The sequence below is a fragment of the Trachypithecus francoisi genome, unplaced genomic scaffold (assembly GCF_009764315.1).
Source record: "Trachypithecus francoisi isolate TF-2019V2 unplaced genomic scaffold, Tfra_2.0 Lachesis_group15, whole genome shotgun sequence".
Lineage (NCBI taxonomy): Eukaryota > Metazoa > Chordata > Mammalia > Primates > Cercopithecidae > Trachypithecus > Trachypithecus francoisi.
In genome coordinates this window covers 112519925-112542408 of record NW_022681460.1, presented here as the reverse complement: position 1 = coordinate 112542408, position 22484 = coordinate 112519925, and the positions used below count along the sequence as shown (strand labels likewise).

Genomic DNA, 22484 nt, shown 5'->3' with positions numbered 1-22484 from the left:
TGAGGAGGTGGAGACAGAGTGAAGATTCCTCTTCTCAGAAACAAGGGTCGGGCAAGAAAGAGGGAGGAGCAAAAAGGGCCTCTGGCCATATCTGTTGCCTCCTCTCCTTTGAACCAAGACAGACTTGGGGACTTTCACGGGCTGCAAGTTCCAAGAGTCCAGGTCCAGGTTAGCTTGGGGAAGGGGCTCAAGGGAGGCTCCTGCTGGGGAAGGTGGGGCTGAGTCCAGCAGGAGGGTCAGGTCAGGGGCCATGACCCCATTGCCTACATGGAGAAGGTGATGAGCTGACATGCAGGCTACTCAGGGAGAGCTCTAACCCAGGATGAGGCCTTAGAGCTCAAAGGACACCCAGGCCTGGTGGTAGCTGCCCAGGGCCCCTGAAAGGGGGAGTGGAGATCAGGCAGAGGGGGTGCCAGGGACTGCCACACGGAATCAGTAGGGCAGCACCAGCCCTGGCTAGGCTGCTTTCACTGCTGCGGGAACCGCTCCAACTGCTCCAGAAAGATAGCCCTGAAGGTGCAGGCTTTGCGTGCGTGGATGGCTGCAAGGACAGGTGGGAGGACAGGGACGCCAGAATGTGCAGAGCCCGGGGGCCTCGAGAGGTCGCAGTTCCGACAGGGCTTCCACCAGTCATGCCTACATCTTGAGGGGCAGAGACACACCCCACTAATGTTTGGGTCCCTGATGCAAGGGCAGAGACAGGTCCGGGGAGGGGATCCTTTTTCTCCAAAGCGAGAGGTAAAGTCACCAACCGCTGGGTCAGAGGCAGTGGGTCTGGGTCTGGAGGAGACTGGGGACAGGGTGGATGGAGGTGACCCGGGGACACAGAAGGGCTGCAGCCACGGGCTGGGACTTCACAGGTGTGGGCTGGGGGTTTTTCCGGACGCTGAGGCAGAGGAAGCCTGCACCCCACACATCAGCTGGGACCCTTAGCTCGCCCAGGATTGGTAGGGAGATCCTGGAAGACCAGCGCCCGGAGGAGTCAGGCCTCGCCTTGGGGGCAAGGCCACGAAACACGGCCTGCGGCTTCACGCCACGGGTGTAAAGAAAAGCGTCGCTGGGAACCGAACACCTGCAGACGCCGTGCAGCCGCAGAGGAGGCGGGGCACCCAGAGGCCCCGCCCCATATGCTAATGAGCACACACCGCCCCGCCCCGATGCGAGACCGGTCCAACGCTGCGGGGATCTAAAGGCCGGCGGCGCCCGGCAACACCCGCGGAGGCCGAGGCGGGGCGTGGCCGGGCGCCAGAGCCGGGTCGCTGGGCTGGAGGCACAGCCTGGCGGAGGTCAACGGGCCGCCCGGGCGTCCCAACCGCGTCTCCCCCACGGTACGAAGTGGTACCGCCCGCAGGGGCGGGGCCCAGGTCATGTGACGCGGCCGCGGCCGCCATTTTGTTCTGCGGTGCTGGTATTTAGAGCGCAGCGGCTGACGGGCCGGATCGCCTTCGCCGCCGCCCGCCTGCTCGCTTTAGCTCCCGGCCCGTCCTCTCCCCCGCCTTCGCCACCGCCTCGGCCCGCAGAGCTCGCCCTCTCCCCAACTGCAGACATGTCCGAGTCCAAGAGCGGCCCTGAGTATGCTTCGTTTTTCGCCGTCATGGGCGCCTCGGCCGCCATGGTCTTCAGCGGTGAGCGCCGCGGCGGGAGGGACCGTGGGGCGGGGGCGCGCGCGTTGCTCATGCCCGCAGCTCGCCGGGGTTCGGTGTGTGACGTCACTCTGACGTAATGCTCAGCGGTCGGGGGCGCCCGGGCCTCGCGTGACAGCGGGCGGGGGTCGGCATCCCGAGGGCTGCGGGGAGCCGCCGGGTCGTGAGGCTGCGGGGGTGGGGCGGCGGCGCCGCCGCTGCCATCTTAGCCCCGGGAGCCGCGAGAGGGAGGCTAGGGTGGGGGCGCGAGGGGGGCGGCGCACGGGCCGATTCTGCGGGCAGGTGACATCACACCTCGAAGGCCCCAGTGCGCGGGCGGCGGCGCGGGTCGGGCCCAGGAGCGCCCCGGAGAAGGGTGCCTGGAGCTTTCCAGCCGGTGGGGAGCCCATGTCCCCCATGGGAGGTCCACAGCCCTCGCCCTTGTGGCGGCCGGCCCCGGGGGTCAGGTGGGTCTCACCCATAGGCAGGTACTTCCGGTTGGAGCTGGTTACGGTTGCCCAATGCCCGTGTCGCTGTGTGGGCTGTTTGGGAAAGCTGGGCTGAGGGCTTGGTTCGGAGAGCCCGCGGAGGTCCAGGGGTGGGAGTGTGTGGAAGTGGAGGGAGCTGGGAGACAGTGTCGGCGCTGGCGGGGCTGTGTAGCTTGCAGAGGGTCTATGCTCTGAGGTGGGTGAGAGGGTGGCATGGGTGTCCGAGTTTACAGGATCGAGTGGTTGCCCTCAGGACTGAGGCTTCCAGTTCTGGTCCTAATGAATGGAGGGATGAATGAATGACCTTCTTTTCCTTCCCTAAGGCCTGAAGTTGGGAGGGGCTTCCCTGGGTTTGGAGAAGGGGCCTTCTAGGGTTCTTGATGGCACCCTGCTTTTGAAATTGGGCGTTGACAGGTCCTGGGCGTCCAATTTAGTGACAGTTGGTCTCCTTGGGAGACTGGCACTTGGTGTAGGGCTAGGCCCAGGAATGTGGGTCCCACGAGTTAAGTTCTGACCCAGTCTCAGCCTCTGTGGACTGGCCTGGCCCGGTCTGGTCTCCGCCTCCGTGGTTAGGTCTGGTTTTAGCTTTGATGACCCTGCCCTGCCCCACCCTGCCTGGTGGCCTGGGGAGGCTCCTAGTGCAGGTATGTGGAGGGTTTGAACTCCAAACAGTCTCTGCTGACTGTAAACACCTGCGGCGTGGGGGCTTGGGGCTCTCTGCTTCTTGGGGGCCTCCCTCTGCCTGGGCCTGTCTGCCATTCGCGAGTGAGCCCTGCCCTTCCCATCATGTGCAAGTAAGGGGTCATTTGTGGTGAAGAAGTGGTCTAGACTTATCCTTCCTTCTAGGCACCGCCTACTCTTTCCACACACTCAAGGCTTTTTGCAACAGGCTTCTGAGCCCTTCCCCAGAGCCGCCTCTGTTCTTTGCCCCCAGAATGCCTCCAGAGATTCCATTTTGCCTGGCCACCTGTGGGATACTGCTTGTGGCTGTCAGTCATTCATCCAACCAATCTTGAATGAGTGCTTGCTATGTGCCAGGTACTGGGAGGATAGCAGTGAACACTATGGGATCCCCGCCCATGTGGAACTTAAATTCTAGCTGTTGCTGCTTGCTCTTGAAGCCCTGAGTTTGTCCACCGAGCCCTATTTCTGCACCCAGCTCCTTGCCTCCCTCTCTATCAAGACCTACACAGGCCTTCGGACCGCCTGATTATCCCTGGCTCTTCAGGATAAACGTGGCTTACTGTGGCTCTCCAGGAGCTGACCTCTGACTTCACTTGGCCAATGAAATCACATGGTTTTTTTTTCCCCCTTTCTCAAGACAGGGTCTTGCTCTGTTTCCCAGGCTGCAGTGCAGTGGTGTGATCTCGGCTCACTACAGTCTCAACTTCCCAGGCTCAAGCAATCCTCCTGCCTCAGCCTCCTGAATAACTGGGACTACAGGCACAGACCACCATGCCCAGCTAATTTTTTTTAGAGACAGGGTCTCGCCATGTGGCTCAGGCTGGTCTCAAACTCCTTGTTGCCTCAAATGATCCACCCGCTCTACCTCCCAAAGTGCTGGGATTATAGGTATGAGCCACCATGACTGGCCCAACTTCTGACTTCATTTCTGCCTTGTAAACATGCTTTTCTCCAGGACCTGGCTTCACCTGCTGTGCTGACCTAAACAAGCCCCCTGCCTTCCAGTGGCGCCTGCTGTTGCCACCACGCCAGCCTCCAACTCTGTCCCCAGCTTGTGGCCCTTGGCCTGCCTGGCACTGACAGATTGGTCTTAAATCGAATGAGGTCCACAGGCCTCTTGCAGGATCCCATCCCAGCTTCCCTTTTTTTTTCGTCATGACAAATGTCCTGTTGATTTTCTTCATCGTGTCCCCCAAGAAATTGTCATTTGCTCCTTTTCTGTATTTCCTGTGACTTCCTCCCTGCTGGCGGGCGCCCTGTATTTTGTGCTTGTGTTTCTGGACTGTTTTCTAGCCCCCCACTCTTTCTGTGGCCGCTGAGCCTGGTGCTGCTCACAGGTCTGCCTTCTGCAGTCTGGTCAGGCTTGGCCTCCGGACTGGAGTCCAGGGTGCTCACGGTACAATGCTTTTGGTGGCTATCTCTTTCTTCCCTGTGCTCCTCTTGGTGCCTCCTCCCACTGCCAGCCACATGATTCTTCCTGCTGCCCTCTGTAGGGAAGGGTCTGGCTCGCTTCCTGCCTCTGGTGGACACTGGCCTCACAGGGTCCACTACCTGGCTTGCTGAGTTCCCCGTATTCAGTCTCCTGCCCACATGTGCGCCTTGCTCTAGTCTCTTGTGCATACATGATGCAGTCGGATGTGGTCCTGGGCCTGCAACGGGAGCCCCTAAAATGCACTGTAATTGGTCTGTATGCTCGCCAGGGAAAAAATGCACTGTAACCAGGAGTTGAGGTCAGGCGTTGGGACAGGCCGTGGGCCCCAGTCTTCAGGTGCACCGAGTGTTGGCGTGGCATGTCTGGGCACCTCCAAGGTGGCGTGGAGGAGGCAGTGTGGCTCCCTGGCCCAGGTTCCAGCCTCCTCCCTCCCTCCAGTCACTCCCTGGATACCCAGCACCGTCGTCTTGGGTGTCTCCACAGGTGCTGTCCAGAGCCCCTGTCTTACTGCCTTGTTTTTCTGTGACTCCTCTCTCCCCACCAACTTGGGACACTTGTCTATGAAGCCCTTCCCCAGCATCCCATTTTCCGCTCTTCTGGAGCGTTTCTCTGCCTGGAGGTCACCATGCCTGGGTCCTCACTTCTGCTCAGTGCTGGAGCACAAGATAGGCAACTTTTGTGGCCCAAATATATCAATAAAATATGAAGAAAAATGATGGGGGTTGTCCTGGTCTCTTCCACTTCTGTTCTATGTAGCCTTCTGCAGGTCAGGCTGCTGTTGGTTTTGTTTTGTTTGTTTTGTGTGTGTGTGTGTGTGTGTGTGTGTGTGTGTGTGAGTCAGAGATTCACTCTTGTTTGAGACGGAGTCTGTGCCCGGGCTGGTGGGCAGTGGTGTGATCTCGGCTCACTGCAACCTCCACTCCCAGATTCAAGCGATTCTCCTGCCTCAGCCTCCCGAGTAACTGGGATGACAGGTGTGCGCTACCCCTCTGGCTAATTTTTGTATTTTTAGTAGAGACGGGGTGTCACCATGTTACCCAGGCAAATCTTGAACTCCTGACCTCAAGGTGATCTGCTCGCCTTGGCCTCCTAAAGTGCTGGGATTACAGGCGTGAACCACTGTGCCTGGTCAAGTCAGGCTGGTTATTGATCTGCTCCCCTAAAAAACCATGGCATGAGTGTCGTAGGCAGAGAGGGGGCAGGGAGTTGCCAGTGCAAGTCCACTCAAGCAGCTCAGTAGGTCCCTGTGGTGGCCCTGGAGGGCAGCTGGTAGAAGTCAGAAAGACAAATGAGCCCCCATGACTCTGCTGTGTCCACAGAATTCTCCACTTTGAGAATAGGACCCAGAAGAGGGGAACTGAAAAGAAAGGCAACATTCTTTTGGGAGAGGAAGGAGGGACAGCTCTGGAGGAGACAGGCGCCACCCTGGAGCCCGACCCACTGGCACTGTTGCGGTGGGAGGCTCGGCCCTTTGGCCAGGCTCCTGTGTGCTGAGAGCCTCCTGCGTGCAAGGGAGACCCCTCTGGGAGGTCAGCTGAGGCCTCGTGGTTGGACTGGTGATGATTCCCGTAGTCTTCTCTGCCCCCATCCTCTTCTTGGCTCACCCTGTCTCCTGTCTGGTTTGAGAAGATTCTCCAGTCTGTCGAGGGTCCAGGCCTGCTGTGTGACTGAAGGTGCTGAGAGCTGCCCTTTCTGGCAGAACGTTTGACTCTCCTGGGGAATATTTGGGGCTGGGAGCATTGGGGAGCTTGGGCTAGGCAGTGAGTCAAGGGCGCTCTGGCCTGGGTGATGAGAGTGGCCAGGTCAGCTGCTTCTGACCCTCAGGTCACACCCTGCAGCAGTGGCTTTGCCATCCACAAGACCTCTGGTGACTTTTCAGCGTGTTGGCCTGGGCAGTAGCCCCAAGGGTCAACTGACCCTGACCCCACATGCGGGCTGCTGAGGCTGCGCTGAGGCTCCCTGGGGTGAAGGTAGGTTCACCACAGAGCCAGGAGCCCCAGATGGGCCACGCTGCCACAAGGGCTGCTGCTGGAGGAAGAGCTGGATTCTGAGGGTGGGGGCCTCACGTAGAGGAAGGAAGGAGTGGCCATCCTGGGTTCCTTTTGCCTGCCTGTGGCTGTACCTCTTGGGTCCTCTTGCCCTGGGCTGGGTGCCTTCTTGAGCTCCCCCTCTGCATGTGATAACTTGGGGTGGCCTTTGCAGCTGTGCCAAAGCTGCACCTTGGGGTCCTAGCCCCAGCTGGCCTGCGTACTGCTGTGGGCTCACCCCACCTTCCTCCCACAGCCCTGGGCGCTGCCTATGGCACAGCCAAAAGCGGCACCGGCATTGCGGCCATGTCCGTCATGCGGCCAGAGCTGATCATGAAGTCCATCATCCCAGTGGTCATGGCTGGCATCATCGCCATCTACGGGCTGGTGGTGGCAGTCCTCATCGCCAACTCCCTGAATGACGACATCAGCCTCTACAGGTGAGTGCTGGGGTCAGGCCTGTGCATAGGGCTGGAGGGCTGCAGGGCCGCAGCGAGGGGGGGCGGTTCCCCCGTGGGTGGTGACCCTGACCCCTGTCTCCCTCTGTCTCCCCTGGGTCAGCAGGCTGCTGATGTCAGTTCTCTCTTCTTGCCCCCAGGAGCTTCCTCCAGCTGGGCGCTGGCCTGAGCGTGGGCCTGAGCGGCCTGGCAGCCGGCTTTGCCATCGGCATCGTGGGGGACGCTGGTGTGCGGGGCACTGCCCAGCAGCCCCGACTATTCGTGGGCATGATCCTGATTCTCATCTTCGCCGAGGTGCTCGGCCTCTACGGTCTTATCGTCGCCCTCATCCTCTCCACAAAGTAGACCCTCTCCGAGCCCACCAGCCACAGAATATTATGTAAAGACCACCCCTCCTCATTCCAGAACGAACAGCCTGACACATACGCACCGGGCCGCCGCCCCTAGTAGTTGGTCTTGTACATGCGCAGTGTCCTAGTGCCCATCGTCTGTTTTCCTGGCCTTGCCCCCGCCCGCCCCATGCCGTGGACATCTGGGCCCACTCATTGCCCCTCCAGGCCCCCGGCGCCCCACCCCCTAGAGTGCTCTGTGTATGCGGATGATTTAGAGTTGTCATTTCTCTTTACTGGATGTTTATTTATAAAGATCTGGCCTGTTTCCGCGTCTGCGGAGCGGCCCTGGTCTCCCAGCTATCTATAACCTTAGCTAGAGTGTCGCCTTGTGGGTTCCTGTTGCTGAGACTTCCTGGATGGAGCCGCCCTCACCGCCGGGCTGTGGCCCTGCGCGGAGCTGTGTCCAATAAAGTTTTTGGATGTGACGGGCCTGTGTCTGCTCAGCTTGTTGGGCGCGTGGGCGGGGTTAGGCGGGCCAGCGCCCGGCGCCGTTGGTCACGTGGGCCGGCCCAATCACGTGGGCGTGGCGGTCACGTGGCGCGCGCTTCAGTCAGCTGAGGGTCACGTGGGCGCGGCCGCGCTCTGAACCGGGGTTAGTCACCGGGCGCGGGATTTCGCCGCTGCGGGGCGCCGCTCGCTCCGGACAGGGCTCACGATGCGCGGCGGGCAGGGCGCGGCGGAGGCCCGGGTGCTCCAGTTCACTAACTGCCGGATTCTGCGCGGAGGGAAGCTGCTCAGGTGGGCGCGGGCCGGGGTCTGTAGGGCCGGGGACCGGGTGGGGTGAAGGGTGCGGGTCCAGGGACCGGGCAGGGTGCGGGGACGGGGACCGGGCGGGGTGCAGGGGCCGGGACCGAGGTCAGGCCCGCGATGCGAGCACCCTCCCGCTCCGTCCGCAGGGAGGATCTGTGGGTGCGCGGAGGCCGCATCCTGGACCCGGAGAAGCTGTTCTTTGAGGAGCGGCGCGTGGCCGACGAGCGGCGGGACTGCGGGGGCCGCATCTTGGCGCCCGGCTTCATCGACGTGCAGATTAACGGTGCGGCTCCGGGCCGGCAGGGGGACCCAGGGGAGGAGGTCTGAGCTCCATGCGACACCTCCTTTTCTGTGGCCGCAGGTGGATTGGTGTTGACTTCTCCCAAGCCACGGAGGACGTAGGTTCGGGGGTTTCTCTGGTGGCCCGGAGGATCCTGTCGCACGGCGTCACCTCCTTCTGCCCCACCCTGGTCACTTCCCCACCGGAGGTTTATCACAAGGTGAGGTGAGGCTCCTTGGCTGAGGCGAAGGGGGCTCCGGGAGCAGTCAGCACCCTCATTTTCAAACTCACGCCCCATCCCCAGCACGTGCTCCATGGTCCGGAGTCTGGCCCCCCCTTGCTGACCCAGCTTGGGCCAGGGTCCCGCCCCTGTGCTGCTTTATCAGTTGTCGCTTTGTCTGGCCTCCGTAGACCCTCTGTCCTCCGCAGCTGTCTCCACACCGCTGGCCCAGCACCCTCTGAGCCATAGGCCGGCCCCACCGTCTGCACTGCTCTCTGGCTGCCTCCAGGCTTCAGAAACCACCCCCTTAACCAAGGTCGCGGAGGACTGTGATTGGCACAGCGATAGTCCCTGGTCAGGCTCTTCCTCCCTAACCTGTCTGATGTGTGACTCGGTGGAACACGCCTTCCAGAAGACACTTCCCCGTACTGCTTGCCCCACGCTTCCACTTTCCTTGCCGTCCGGAAAAATTTGGTTGTTCTTGGTCTTTCTTTATTTTAATTTTTACTTAGGTTCTCCAGGGTTAACTCTTTGCTGTGTGTTACTATTCAAGGCTGTACCTATGCTGTTCTATACTGAACTATTTGAGAGTAGGTTGTATCCAACATGCCTGTTATTTTTTTGTTTGTTTAGTTTTTGTTATTTTTAAGAGACAGGGTCTTTCTCTGTGGCCCAGGCTGGAATAAAGTGGCGTGATCATAGCCCATTGCAGCCTCAACCTCCTCTGCTCAAGAGATGCTCTTGCTTCAGTCTCTTGAGTAGGTAGGACTACAGGTGTATGCCACCATGCCCAGCCAATTTTAACGTTTTTTGTAGAGATAGAGTCTCACTGTGTTGCCCAAGCTGGTTCTGAACTCCTGGGCTCAAGAGATCCGCCTGTCTTAGTCCCCCAGAGTAGCTGGCACTAAGGGCTTGTGCCACCACACCCGACTAATTTAAAAAGTTTTTTGGGCTGGGCGTGGTGGCTCACGCCTGTAATCCCAGTACTTTAGGAGGTCGAGTTGGGCGGATCACAAGGTCAGGAGATTGAGAACATCCTGGCTAACACGGTGAAACCCCGTCTGGAAAAAAAAAAAAAGTTTTTTGTAGAGACAGGGATCTCATTATATTAACCAGGCTGGTCTCAAACTCCTAGACTCAGGAGATCTCCTGCCTTGGCCTCCCACAGTGCTGGATTATAGGCGAGAGCCACTGTTCCTGGCCCATCATGCCTGTTTATTTCTTAGTACTTAACTGTTTTTTTGTTTGTTTGTTTTTTGTTTTTGTTTTAGAGACAGAGTCTCGCTCTGTCGACCAGGCTGGAGTGCAGTGGCGCGATCTCGGCTCCCTGCAATCTCTGCCTCCCAGGTTCAAGCGATTCTCCTGCCTCAGCCTCCCAAGTAGTGGGGACTACAGGCACACACCACCATGCCTGGCTAATTTTTGTATTTTTAGTAGAGATGGGGTTTCACCATGCTGGCCAGGCTGGTCTTGAAATCCTGACCTCATGATCTGCCCATTTCAGCCTCCCAAAGTACTAGGCTTACAGATGTGAGCCACCGCACCCAGCCAGTACTTAACTATATTTCTTAAGATAATGAATATTTTCTTACGTAGCCATAAGAGTTAGTGAGTTGAGGAAATGAACACTGTTAACAGTACTTGAATTGAGCCGTCTGTGTTCGAGTTCTGTCCAGAGCCCCAGTCATTTTTCCCCTCCAGCATAGGATTCATTGCAGGATGACCGCTTGGGTTATGCCTGAGGGGTCCCTTTCTTGGTGTGTGGGCAGAGCCAGAGCTGGGAACAGTGGGGTTGGTGTGTGGGTTCTGGGCGCAGGCTTTCTGGATTTGGCGTTGGCCTCCTGATGTCATGTATCAGCTGGAAGACTCAGGACAGCCTACTGCCTTTCTGAGCCTCCATTTCCTCAAACCTGAAGTGCGGATGATGGCAGCATGCACGTCATGGGTGCTCAGCATTGTGCGTGAGATGCTGAGTGTTAACCACTCAGTATCAACCATGGATGTTTTTTTGGAAATTTCCCACAGCCCTCCCCACACAGAGTCAAATGTCAAAAACCTGCTGCCAACTGGCACCTGGTTCTCCCAGCTGTTCTCTGGAGCTCTGGGGCCTGCTAGAGCGACCTGTCCAAGATTCAGGATTCAGCACATCACCTCTGCCCTACCCCCACCTGCAGCATTCCTTTCCTACCTGTCCAGCCTCTTCTCTGTCCTCAGGCACATTCCCCACTCCCGTCCCCAAACTCTTGGCCTAGAAGACCTTGGCTTGCTCCCCAGGCCTCCTCTGCTAAGCCTTGCCTGCCTGTCCCCACGGTGCCCCCGACTGCCCGCGCATCTCTGGCCAGCACAGGCGTAGGAGGAACTATGGCTCTTCTTCTTTAGGAAGAGTCTCTGACAAGTAGGACTTAGTTTTCTTTCCCAGCACCCACTGCAGTGCAGGTGTCTTTTTGTTTTTGTTTTTTCTTTTGAGACGGAGTCTCACTTTGTCGCCCAGGCTGGAGTGCAGTGACACGATCTTGGCTCACTGCAACCTCCGCCCTCCGAGTTCAAGCGGTTCTCCTGCCTCAGTCTCCCGAGTAGCTGGGATTACAGGCATCTGCAACTGCGCCTGGCTAATTTTTTGTATTTTTAGTAGAGACGGGGTTTCACCATCTTGGCCAGGTTGGTCTTAAACTCCTGACCTTGTGATCCACCCGCCTCGGTCTCCCAAAGCGTGTCTTACCCTTGGCGCACACACAGGATGAAGGCAGAGAGCCAACTACTGAGAGTGGGAATTGGGAGGCCTCCTTCCTGACTCGTCTTAGAAACAGGAGGCCCCTTCACTTGTGTCTGCCCTCCGCCATGCATGCCACCTCCTCCAGGAGCCATTCACCCTGGGTGGAATTGGATGGTCACCTTGCCAGAAGTTTCCTCAGTCTTTTGTTGTCCTGCTCTCGTTCACTGAGACCGCCTTCTCTTCTGGGGGGTTTCCGCCTGCCCTTTGCTACGGTACCTGGAGACAGGTCAGATCACTTTGTTCTCTGCTTCAAGTCTGTTACCTGCTGAGCCAAGGTGAGGCACCTCCAGGGGGCAGCCAGGCCCCTGCCTCTGGCCCTGCACGCTCTCTACACTTTGACCTTTCCAGCTGCTTATCTGCCTGGAGTGTGCCTCACTCCACTCCCCGCGGTTGATCTTTGACTCTGCTCTCTCTACGTAGCACTCTCTTGCTCCCTTCTAAAACTCCATCCTAGAAAAACTCAGCCATTGCCTTTTGTTGTTGTTTTTTTCCTGTTTTAATCTTTAGTGAGCCTGTGTATCCACAGGGATTGTGAGGAAAAGCAGTGGCCCTTTGCCCCAGCCAGCTTCCACCCTAGGGACAATCACTTTCAACACAGTGGACTCTTGGAATTTGTCCCCATAGCTCTAAAAACTGTGCTGGCTGCTCCTCAGTCTTTCAGCTCAGGGCAGAATCCACTGCCTTCCACCAGGAGAGCTGAACATCAGCGTGGTCGTGGCTCCGTGAGTCCTCTCAGCCCCTTTCTTGCCCGTCATCCTTCCCAGTAGTTCCCGATAATTGTGATGAGAATAGCCGCGTAGGTCAGTCATCAGGGTGGTATGAAGGGATGTGTGGCGCAGTGATATCTTCTTAGCTGCCATCTCTGCTTGCTTTGCCGTGAGTGATCTTTGCTTCGTTTCTTAGCTCTGACTCAATTCCAGGCTTCCTGCTGATTTTTTCACTCCCCTCTCTGGCCATTTATTTATTTTTCAAGATGGAGTCTCCCTGTGTCACCGAGGCTGGAGTGCAGTGGCACAATCTCTGCTCGCTGCAACCTCCGCCTCCTGAGTTTAAGTGATTCTCCTGCCTCAGCCTCTCGAATAGCTGGGATTACAAGCGCCTGCCACCACGCCCGACTAATTTTTTGTATTTTTAGTAGAGATGAGGTTTCACCCTATTAGCCAGGATGGCCTCGATCTCCTGACCTCGTGATCTGCCCACCTCGGCCTTCCAAAGTGCTGGGATTATAGGCGTGAGCTACCGCGCCCGGCCAGTTTTTGTATTTTTAGTAGAAACGGGGTTTCTCCATGTTGGCAAGGCTGGTCTCAAACTCCTGACCTCAGGTGATCCGTTCACCTTGGTCTCCCAAAGTGCTGGGATTACAGGTGTGAGCCACCGCGCCCGGCCCAGTGTTCCTCTTTCTACCATTCTATTCTTGCTTCAGGAACAGAGGACCTCTTACTGGCTGGAGAGTGTCCGTGATGGCCCTTTTCCCTGTCCATCTCTCCTCGTGGCCTCTGCTTCCCCGCCTGGCCCTGTCCTCTTGGGTTCAGGCTCCTTTTCGAGGCTTGCCCAGGGCCTGCTGAACTTGCTGGTGTGCTTTCTTTCAGAACAGGTGTCAGCAGGCCGGCTGGGGGCACCCAGTCTGTGGGAGGGGCTTTGTGGACAGGTGTCTGCAGGCCGGCTGGGGGCACCCAGTCTGTGGGAGGGGCTTTGTGGACAGGTGTCTGCAGGCCGGCTGGGGGCACCCAGTCTGTGGGAGGGGCTTTCTGGACAGGTGTCAGCAGGCCGGCTGGGGGCACCCAGTCTGTGGGAGGGGCTTTGTGGACAGGTGTCTGCAGGCCGGCTGGGGGCACCCAGTCTGTGGGAGGGGCTTTGTGGACAGCTGTCTGCAGGCCGGCTGGGGGCACCCAGCCTGCAGGAGGGGCTTTGTGGAGGCACTTGTAGGTTGGGGTCCCTGGGTCCTTTCTCTTGAACTGGCTGGGTTCCCTGAGAAGAGTCTTGCAGAGCTCAGAGGGGCTGGGCCTGGCTGGCACCCTGCCAAGCGCCTGGAGAACACACATTTCCCGAGTTCCCGCTCTGCCCACACCGACCCTTGCCCATCTGCTCTACTTCCCCGGGGGCCAGGCCACCACACTCAGGGCAGGTACTTTTCTGTTGGTCCCCACATCATCCCACTTCTCAAGGCACCATCCTGAGCCTGTGGAGGTCACTTCCCCCACTGCGTGCATCCCCCAGACCTGCCCAGTGTCCTCTTGCCAAGCCCCCAAAGTCTGGCTGTCTTCCTCCCATCCTCTGCACCGCCCCCCTCACCCTTGGGTTTAAGGCTCTTAAAAGTCTTACTGCTGGCCAGGTGCAGTGGCTCATGCCTATAATCCCAGCACTTTGGGAGTCCAAGGTGGGTGTTTGGTCAGGAGTTTGAGACTGGCCTGCCAACATGGTAAAACCCCGTCTCTACTAAAAATATAAAATTAGCCAAGCATGGTGGCACACACCTGTCATCCCAGTTACTCAGGAGGCTGAGGCAGGAGAATCGCTTGAACTCGGGAGGCAGAGGTTGCAGTGAGCCGAGATCATGCCATTGTACTCCAGCCTGGGTGACCAGAGCAAAATTCCGTTCCAAAAAAAAAAAAAAGTCTTACTGTTGTGTAGGGTGGGGAGTTCGGGGGAGGGTACAGTCCAGCCACCATCTTCACCTGAAGCTCTTCTCTCTGGGAAGCCCCCCGGGCCCGTGCCTGTGTTGGAGAGAGGGAGTGTGTGCTGGACTGCCTGCCCGCCTGTCAGCCTCTGAGATGTATGGTGTGAGCCTGTGTCCCGTTTTTCCCTGACACTCTTGGTCTTCCTGATGGTGTCCAGCTCTGGCCACGGTGTTGGCCACACAGAGTGCTGAGCCCTGGCCATGCCCACACTGAGCTCTGCCCCAGGGTCCCTGCTGCTCCTGCCTCCTAGCCGTGCTCCCTGGGCTGCCGTGCCCGGGGCCACCCTCAGCGCCCACAAGCCTGCCCACATGACCCAGGGACCGCTGGCATCCCACACGCCTGTCATTTCTTCCTGCTCCTGCCATGGGTTCTTCAGTTCTGCCGGCTGTGCTTTCCCTGACCCCTGTGAGGGGACAGGTGGCCGGGGCTGGGCTGGGTGCTGGGCTCTGAACTCTGACCCAAGATCTCTGGCCTTGGCTAGGCTGTGGCCTCTGGGAATGGGCCGTGGGGGACAGGGCTTTAACAGCTGGTTCCCCCCAGGTTGTTCCTCAGATCCCTGTGAAGAGTGGTGGTCCCCATGGGGCAGGGGTCCTCGGTGAGTGGCTGACCCCCTCCCTGCCCCCACCCTGGGAGGCTCCTGTGGGACCTGTTGGCAGCCCCAACCCCTCCAGATGCCCAGCTGGTGGGGAGGGCAGGTGAAAAGGGCTGGGTGGGATAGGGACCTGCTGGAGCCACTTGCTCCCTCCTCCCAGGGCTGCACCTGGAGGGCCCCTTCATCAGCCGGGAGAAGCGGGGCGCGCACCCCGAGGCCCACCTCCGCTCCTTCGAGGCCAATGCCTTCCAGGACTTGTTGGCCACCTACGGGCCCCTGGACAATGTCCGCATCGTGACGCTGGCCCCGGAGCTGGGCCATAGCCACGAGGTGATCCGCGAGCTGACGACCCGTGGCATCTGCGTGTCCCTAGGTGAGGGGCTGGCTAGGGCGGGGCTGCCTGGGGGACCTGGGCCAGGTGCAAAGTCTGAATCCAGGTCCCGCAGGGCACTCAGTGGCTGACCTGCGGGCGGCAGAGGATGCTGTGTGGAGCGGAGCCACCTTCATCACCCACCTCTTCAACGCCATGCTGCCTGTGAGTGCTGTGGGGCCCTGGGGCGGGGCTGGGGTTCCAGCAGCCCCTGCTGTCGCTCAGCCATCCCTTCCCCCGACCCTGCCCAGTTCCACCACCGCGACCCAGGCATCGTGGGGCTCCTGACCAGTGACCGGCTGCCCGCGGGCCGCTGCATCTTCTACGGGATGATTGCGGATGGCACGCACACCAACCCCGCCGCCCTGCGGATCGCCCACCGTGCCCACCCCCAGGGTAAGCTCCGTCAGGTGGGTGGGGCAGGCAGGATGACTGGGCCAGCAGGTTCTGAGCCTCTTCTCCCCCAGGGCTGGTGCTGGTCACTGATGCCATCCCTGCCTTGGGCCTGGGCAACGGCCGGCACACGCTGGGACAGCAGGAAGTGGAAGTGGACGGTCTGACGGCCTATGTAGCAGGTGAGCGCCCTGACCCACTGGGTCCCAGGTCCCAGCCTGCATGCCAGGTGGCCCACGACCCCCCAGAGCCTGCCCTCTCTGCTCTCAAGGAACCAAGACGCTGAGCGGCAGCATAGCCCCAATGGACGTCTGTGTCCGGCACTTCCTGCAGGCCACAGGTCAGTGAGCAGCACAGGTGCGGGTTTAGGTGGTCTGTGACTGGCGGGTCTCCAAGGGCTGGACTGGGTGCCCGGAGTGTAGCCCAGGCCCTGCCCACAGGAGCTCCTGGGCAGTGGGTACTTGGTGACTCGGGCCCAGGGTGACAGGCAGACCAGCAGGATCCTTCTTAGCCTGCTGCAGAGTTCCTGAGACAGAGTGCTGGGGTGGTGGAGGGCTGTTGACAAAGCCACGTGGGCTTGGGGACCGTCACCCAGGTGTGTCCCCCAAGCAGGCTGCAGCGTGGAGTCGGCCCTGGAGGCTGCATCCCTGCACCCCGCCCAGTTGCTGGGGCTGGAGAAGAGTAAGGGGACCCTGGACTTTGGTGCTGACGCAGGTGAGGGCGCATCGCAGGGTTACCGGGCAGCCTGGCCTTGCCTGTAGACTCTGTTGTCCTGAGGTGGCCTGGACAGAGTCAGGAAGGGTGGGTCCTCCCTAGCTCCCTCCTCTCAGGTGGGCTGCTGGCTGCCAGCCTCAGTTGTAGCCCCATGTTGCCATCAGGCCAAGCTTTCTAGTGTTGCAGACAAGGCCAGGCAAGGGGTTGCAGGGAGCATTGTCCAGAATCTCTATCCATCTGTGATGGGTCACGGTGTCCTGCACTGGTCGTATCCCTGGGCCTTGGTTTTCCCACCAGTGTCGAGTTGTGGGGGAGTAGGTGGGCAGCCCCACTCCTGCCCCCTACTCACTGCCCGGCTCTGTCCCAGACTTCGTGGTGCTCGATGACTCCCTTCACGTCCAGGCCACCTACATCTCGGGTGAGCTTGTGTGGCAGGCGGAGGCAGCCAGGCAGTGACAAGGACTTCGGCTGAGAGGACGCCCAGCCGCAGCTGGATGCCATCAGGGCTGAGTGGTCGGGGAGCTGGTCTCCAGGAGCTCTGCTGGAATGACGCCCAGGGCCTTTGCGGCCGCCCTGGAGGCGGTGGCTGGGATAAACGTGCACCCAGCAGGACTCACCTTGGCTCCGGGTTTTGCTTGTGCTTGCACGTGGCACCGTCCCTGGTTGCTCTCTTGGGGAAGGCATTCGTGGCCTGGGGTGGGATGGCTGGGGTGTAGTTCAGCCTGGGCCTTGGGCCCCAGTAGGGGTCAGGGCCTGCCTGCATCAGGTAGACCTGAGACCTGCAGATCCCAGGAAAATGTCACTGTGGGAGGGAGGGGCAGGCAGTCAGTGGCTGGCACCGTGGGGGTGAAGTCACCGTGGGCTAGGGGCGGAGAGCGGGCAGGAAGGGGCCAAGGCACAACGAGTGCAAACAGTCAGGGGTTTGCTGTCTGCACCTGAGTTGGGTGTGCAGCGTGGAGCCCACAGCCTAGTTCTGGGCCAGGGCAGAGTGCCACGTGCTCCACTCTGACCTCCAGGAGGGAGGCTGGGCCCAGGACCCCGCCCTCTTTTCCGCTGCCGGCCCAGCCCTGAGTGCCACGGATGACCAGCTTTCCATTTCCCCTTCTCAACAACCCTGTCTCCTCACCCATCCCCAGGCCTGGTGCTTGCCAGCTGTGGTGACCCTGCGTGGGAGGCACCAATGTGCCCTGCTCACCCCATTAGTGTCATCCTACCATCTTCTGTGTCTTGGCCTTGGCACACACCCATGTTGCCAACAGGCCGTGAGGCTCCCTGAACAGCTTTGAGGCGGGGGGGCTTCTGGAGCCCTCCTGGCTCTGAGGATAGCCACAGTGGGGTCAGACATCAGGGATTGGTGCAGCCCTAGGTCAGGGGTGGTTGTCTTGACTTTCTCTCCATTTGGGTTCTGGGGTGGGTGGCCCCCTTCCCCCTTGCTTACGGGTGCTGTCCTGGGTACAGGAGGTATGTGCCTGGCTCTGCCACTGTTCTCTTCCCTCTGCTGCAAAGCCCAGTTAAGGAAATGTGTCCAGGTCCAAAGCGATAGGATGGTCTGGGCCTCGCCTGTTGGAGAAGGGACCAGCCAGGAAGAACCACCTGCCACGCAGGGCCTTGCCTGAGGGAGGGCCTGGCGCAAGGCACAAGGGGTTCATCTCAGCCCACAGGCCCAAGGGGCAGCCCAGGAAAGCAGGCGACGGTTGTGGATCCTGACCTGAGAGGTGGGGTGCAGGGATACCCACCTCTGCCCTGACAGCCACGCACCCCTCACGAAGTGGCTGCCCAGCGCCTGCCTGTGTTGGACCCGGGAGAGGAGCTGTCTGCCGGGGCTCACAGGCAGGGAGAGGCAGGTGAGGTTCTCAGCCAATGCCTTACAGGCTGAACAGCGCCTGTGCCCAGCTTGCTGGCTGTCAGTGCTTGATGTGCCCGTCCTCAACTAAAACCCAGAGCTGGCCTATTGGTCATCCCCACCTCAGACAGGGCACCCAGTCCCAGAGCTGGTGAGCCCTGGGCCAGCCTTTGGGCCTGGCCTGCCCCATTCACTGACCAGCGCCCACCTCCCTGGGTGGATGGTCGGGGAGGGACTGGCTGAGATGGTTGGTCCATAGGGCTAGCCCTGGGTGGTGGGAGAGGGGCCTGGGGTCACGGTGAGTGACCTGGGCTGGGGAGCTGCTGCAGGAGGATTTTATTTGAGGTGTGGTGGAAGCACTCTTGGTGGGTTTTGGTTTCCTTTTTAAAAATTGTGGTAAAATACATAACAAAAGTAACTGTCTTACGTGAGCCGTTCTTTTGACATGAAGCGAATTCACTGCCTTGTGTGACCTTGGCCACCATCATTCTCCACTACTCACTCCCGCTGGACTTCCAGCCCTGCCCCACCATTCCGCTCCCTCTACAGCTATGGGTTTTACAAAGGAGGATGCAGGGCAACCTGACTGCAGGGTGAGGGGTAGGCCTGCCCGCGGTGTGGGCGTTTGCTGAAAGGGGACGCCCAGGTATCTGCTTGAGTCACGGGTTGGGAGGTTGGGCACGTGGGGAGGGATGGAGTTGGAGGTGAATCCTCTCAGCCACCTGGTGGGGGTGGCCCATTTTGTCCCGTGTGTGAAGGGTAGATGAGATCCGACACCTGCGATCTCGCAGACAGTGCCCCGCCAGGAGTCACCTGTGGGTGCACGCTGCTGGGATGCTGCGCCAAGCCCACGGGTTCAAGACCCAGATCTCAGCCAGGTTCCTTTCGCCGTCCGAGCCTCTGCACCTCGTGGGCTCCGAGCACACCCAGGCCAGAGACAGCGTTTAGGGCGTGGGCACGGGAGACGGTCACCAGCCGGGACGATCTCGACCGATCCGGCCCCGCCCCGCAGCCCAGGCTCTGAGACCAAGCTGACGCGCCACTCTGGTAGCGATGCGCTACGCGGGGCCACGCTACTGTGGGAGGGGCTTCTGGGGGCGGACCTCTGTCGGGCCAATTAGGATCGCCGCAGGAAAGTCACGCGCCGCCGCTGAGCAATAGGGGCGCGCGTCGCCCTCTCCAGTTAACCCGCGCGGCCCCGGACACAGAGCTTGAGGCTGCGCGGTCCCCCGCGGGCGCGAGGAGCTGGGGGACCAATGCCGCCTCTCCACGCCCCTCACGCCCTTCACACCCCTGTGGGTCCCCTCTCTTCCCACCGCGTCACCCACACTCCTGCGCTCCCCACCACGCCCTCCACACCTCTGCGGGCCCCGCCTTGCGCCAACCCTCCTCGCCACAACCCCCACAACCTTGAACACCCCGCTACGCTCCCCGCCGCGCCCTCACACCCCTGCGGACCCCGTTTCCCCACGACGCTCCCCGCTACCTCTGCGGAGCGCCGCGTCGCCCCAATGCTCCCGGCCAAGCCACTGCACCACTGCGGACTCCTCCGCGCCCCAGCGCTCCCCACCGCGCCCCCCACAACCCTGTAGACCCCTCCTCGTCCCAACTCTCTGCGCTGCTCCCCTTATACCCCTGCGGACCTAGTCTGGTTTCGTCCCAGTCCTCCCCGTCGCGTCTCCCACGTCCCTGCGGACCTCACCGCGCCTCACCTCTCCCTTCTGTTACCTATCACGCACAGGTGGATTCCACTACGACCCAGCTTGACTATCGTCCCGCACCTCCGCACCTCGCCTCTTGCCGCGCCCTCACTGTCGGGAAGTGAAGGGGAGGAGTGGCCTGGGCACTCTAGAAGCACCCCGGCTCGGGGCTTCCCTAGCTCGGAGTTGGTTTTGAGCTCAGGCCAGGGACCCAGGGTGGGCACAGCAGGGGATATTGGCACCAGAAGCGTAGAGGAAGGGCACTTCCTCAGCCCAGCTTTTCCGCCCCTGGAGTCTTGGACAGCTCCGGAGCGTCCGGGTACTCCCTTCCAGCCTGGCCCTGTGCCTTTTACCACATTTGTGTCACCTACGTTTTTTTTCTCAATGGGATTACACTTTTGCTATTTGCAATTTGGTTTTTTGTTTGTTTTTTTGAGACGGAGCTTTGCTGTGTTGCGCAGGCTGGAGTGCAGTGGTGCGACCTCTGCTCACTGCAGCTTCTGCCTCCCGGGTTCCAGCGATTGTCCCGTCTCAGCCCCCTGAGTAGCTGGGATTACAGGCGCAGGCCACCACGCCCGACTAACTTTTTTGTATTTTTAGTAGATATGAGGTTTCACCATGTTGGCCAGGCTGGTCTTGAATTCTGATCTCAATTGATCCGCCCGCCTAGGCCTCCGAAAGTGCTGGGATTACAGGCGTGAGCCACCGTGCCCAGCCTTTTTTTTTTTTTTTTTTAAACACGGAGTCTCACTGTGTTGCCCAGCCTGGCGCGATCCTGGCCACCACGCCCGACTAACTTTTTTGTATTTTTAGTAGACATGGGGTTTCACCATGTTGGCCAGGCTGGTCTTGAATTCCTGATCTCAATTGATCCGCCCGCCTAGGCCTCCGAAAGTGCTGGGATTACAGGCGTGAGCCACCGTGCTCAGCCTTTTTTTTTTTTTTTAAACACGGAGTCTCACTGTGTTGCCCAGCCTGGCGCGATCCTGGCTCACTGCAACCTCCGCCTCCTGGTTCAAGTGATTCTCCTGCCTCAGCCTCCCGAATAGCTGGAATTACAGGCATGCACCAACACGCCCGGATAATTTTTTGTATTTTTTTTAGTAGAGACGGTGTTTCACCATGTTAGCCAGGCTGGTCTCGAACTCCCGACCTCAGGTGATGCGCCTGCCTCAGCCTCCCAAAGTGCTGGGATTACTGGTGTGAGCCACCACGCCCAGTCTTTATTATTGTTTTTGCTTGTTTTTGTTTTTTGTTTTTTGAGACAGAGTCTCACTCTGTCATCCAGGCAGGAGTGCAGTGGTGCCATCTCAGCTCACTGCAACCTCCGCCTCCCAGGTTCAAGCGATCCTCCTGCCTCAGCCTCCATAGTAACTGGCTACTGTTCCTGGCTAATTTTTGTATTTTTCGTATAAACGGGATTTCACCATGTTGGCCAGGCTAGTCTCAAATTCCTGGCCTCAAGTGATCCACCCGCCTCGGCCTCCCAAAGTGCTGGGATTACAGGCATGAGCCACTGCGCCTGGTCTGTGCCCAGTTTTTCTTTGTTTTTTAAAGAGATGGGATCTCACTGTGTTACCCAGGCTGATCTTGAACCCCTGGGCTCAATTTTTGTCACTGTGCTTGGCTAATTTTTGTACTTTTAGTATAAACGGGATTTCACCATGTTGGCCAGGCTGGTCTCAAACTCCTGGCCTCAAATGATCCACCCTCCTCAGCCTCCCGAAGGGCTGGGATTACAGGCGTGAGCCACTGCGCCTGGTCTGCACCCAGTTTTCATTAGATTTTTACGGAGATGGGCTCTCACTATGTTGCCCAGGCTGGTCTTGAACCCCTGGGCTCAAATCATCCTCCTGCTTCTGCCTCCCAAAGTGCTGGGATTACAGGCTTGAGCCACCATGCCCAGCCATAATTATCTAGTTGTAAGGCCAGCTGATTAATTCATCTCTCCATATAATAACACATTCACAGGTTGGGATATTAGGATGAGAACATCTTTGGAGAGGCCATTATTCTGCCTTTTACAGAGAAAGGCCTAGGACAGGAATTCCCACTGCTCAGGTTTAAAGGAAATACTATGTTCCTATCATTGGTTTGTGAAGGCGCCCCTTTCTCTACATTCCTACCAACATTGGATGTTTTCCACTTTTGGGACTTTTAGCAGTTGTTGAGCCAGCCCATTTTACCTCAGGGAAAATTGAGGTTTAAGGAGGGGAAATTACTTGCCTAAGATCTCATGAAACTTTCTGTTTCCCGACTCCCAGTCAAGTCTGATTCTTCCTTGGCATGCCTTATATGGGAGGATATTTACCCGGTGGCTTGGAAACCACTCAATGACTTTGTATCTTCCATCCATCCATGTATCTGCAGCCCAGCAAATGTATATTGGGAGCCTCAGACATGTGACCAGGGCCTTGTGGGCCAGAGGCAGACAGGAGACGATGTTGTCTTTTTTTTCTTTTCTTTTTCTTTTTTTTTGAGACAGAGTCTCCCTCTGTCACCCAGGCGGGAGTGCAGTGGTGCGATCTCGGCTCACTGCAACCTCTGCCTCCCGAGTTGAAGAGATTCTCCTATACTTACCTGGCAGGGGAGATACTATGATCACGAAGGTGGTTTTCCCAGGGTGAGGCTTATCCATTGCACTTCGGATGTGCTGACCCCTGCGATTTCCCCAAATGTGGGAAATTGACTGCATAATTTGTGGTAGTGGGGGATGCGTTCGTACTTTCCCCTGAGAAGAAAAAAAAAAAAGAGACAGAGATTCTTCTGCCTCAGCCTCCTGAGTAGCTGGAATTACAAGCATCCACCACCATGCCTGGCTAATTTTTGTATTTTTAGTAGAGACGGAGTTTCATCATGTTTGCCAGGCTGGTCTCCAACTCCTGACCTCAAGTGATCCACCTGCCTCACTCTCCCAAAGTGCTGGGATTACGGGTGTGAGTCACCGCGCCCGGCCAGTGCTGTTGTCTTTTGAGAGCCCCCTTTTCTCTCACCTGATCTCCCTGCCCCCCATTTTCCCCTTTAGTCCCCTTTCCAGATGCTACTGAGTAGCTGCAGCATTGGTCTAG

The 22484-nt window shown here is 58.8% G+C and overlaps 3 protein-coding genes and 1 non-coding gene across 4 annotated transcripts; 3 read left to right on the top strand and 1 right to left on the bottom strand.

The window, feature by feature from the left end:
- The first annotated feature begins 1159 nt into the window (after window positions 1-1159).
- Window positions 1160-7528, top strand: ATP6V0C (ATPase H+ transporting V0 subunit c). Its single transcript, XM_033236085.1, has 3 exons — window positions 1160-1625; window positions 6510-6693; window positions 6852-7528. The coding sequence occupies exons 1-3, from the start codon at window positions 1547-1549 to the stop codon at window positions 7054-7056; spliced, it is 468 nt and encodes a 155-aa protein (XP_033091976.1). The 5' UTR covers window positions 1160-1546; the 3' UTR covers window positions 7057-7528.
- Window positions 7529-7641: 113 nt separating this feature from the next.
- On the top strand, window positions 7642-18139 carry AMDHD2 (amidohydrolase domain containing 2). The gene is made up of 11 exons (XM_033236086.1): window positions 7642-7841; window positions 8000-8139; window positions 8217-8353; window positions 14345-14399; window positions 14557-14769; window positions 14843-14931; window positions 15018-15162; window positions 15234-15341; window positions 15431-15499; window positions 15772-15873; window positions 16241-18139. The coding sequence occupies exons 1-11, from the start codon at window positions 7759-7761 to the stop codon at window positions 16327-16329; spliced, it is 1230 nt and encodes a 409-aa protein (XP_033091977.1). The 5' UTR covers window positions 7642-7758; the 3' UTR covers window positions 16330-18139.
- CEMP1 (cementum protein 1) lies at window positions 17041-18249 on the bottom strand. The gene is given in 6 exon segments (XM_033235277.1): window positions 17041-17131; window positions 17133-17582; window positions 17584-17689; window positions 17692-17803; window positions 17925-17983; window positions 18219-18249. Coding segments are annotated over 6 exon segments (825 nt in total). The 3' UTR covers window positions 17041-17064.
- A 3739-nt stretch (window positions 18250-21988) lies between these two features.
- Window positions 21989-22150, top strand: LOC117098205. The gene has a single exon (XR_004443252.1). It is a non-coding gene; the product is annotated as a U1 spliceosomal RNA (small nuclear RNA).
- Window positions 22151-22484: the final 334 nt, after the last annotated feature.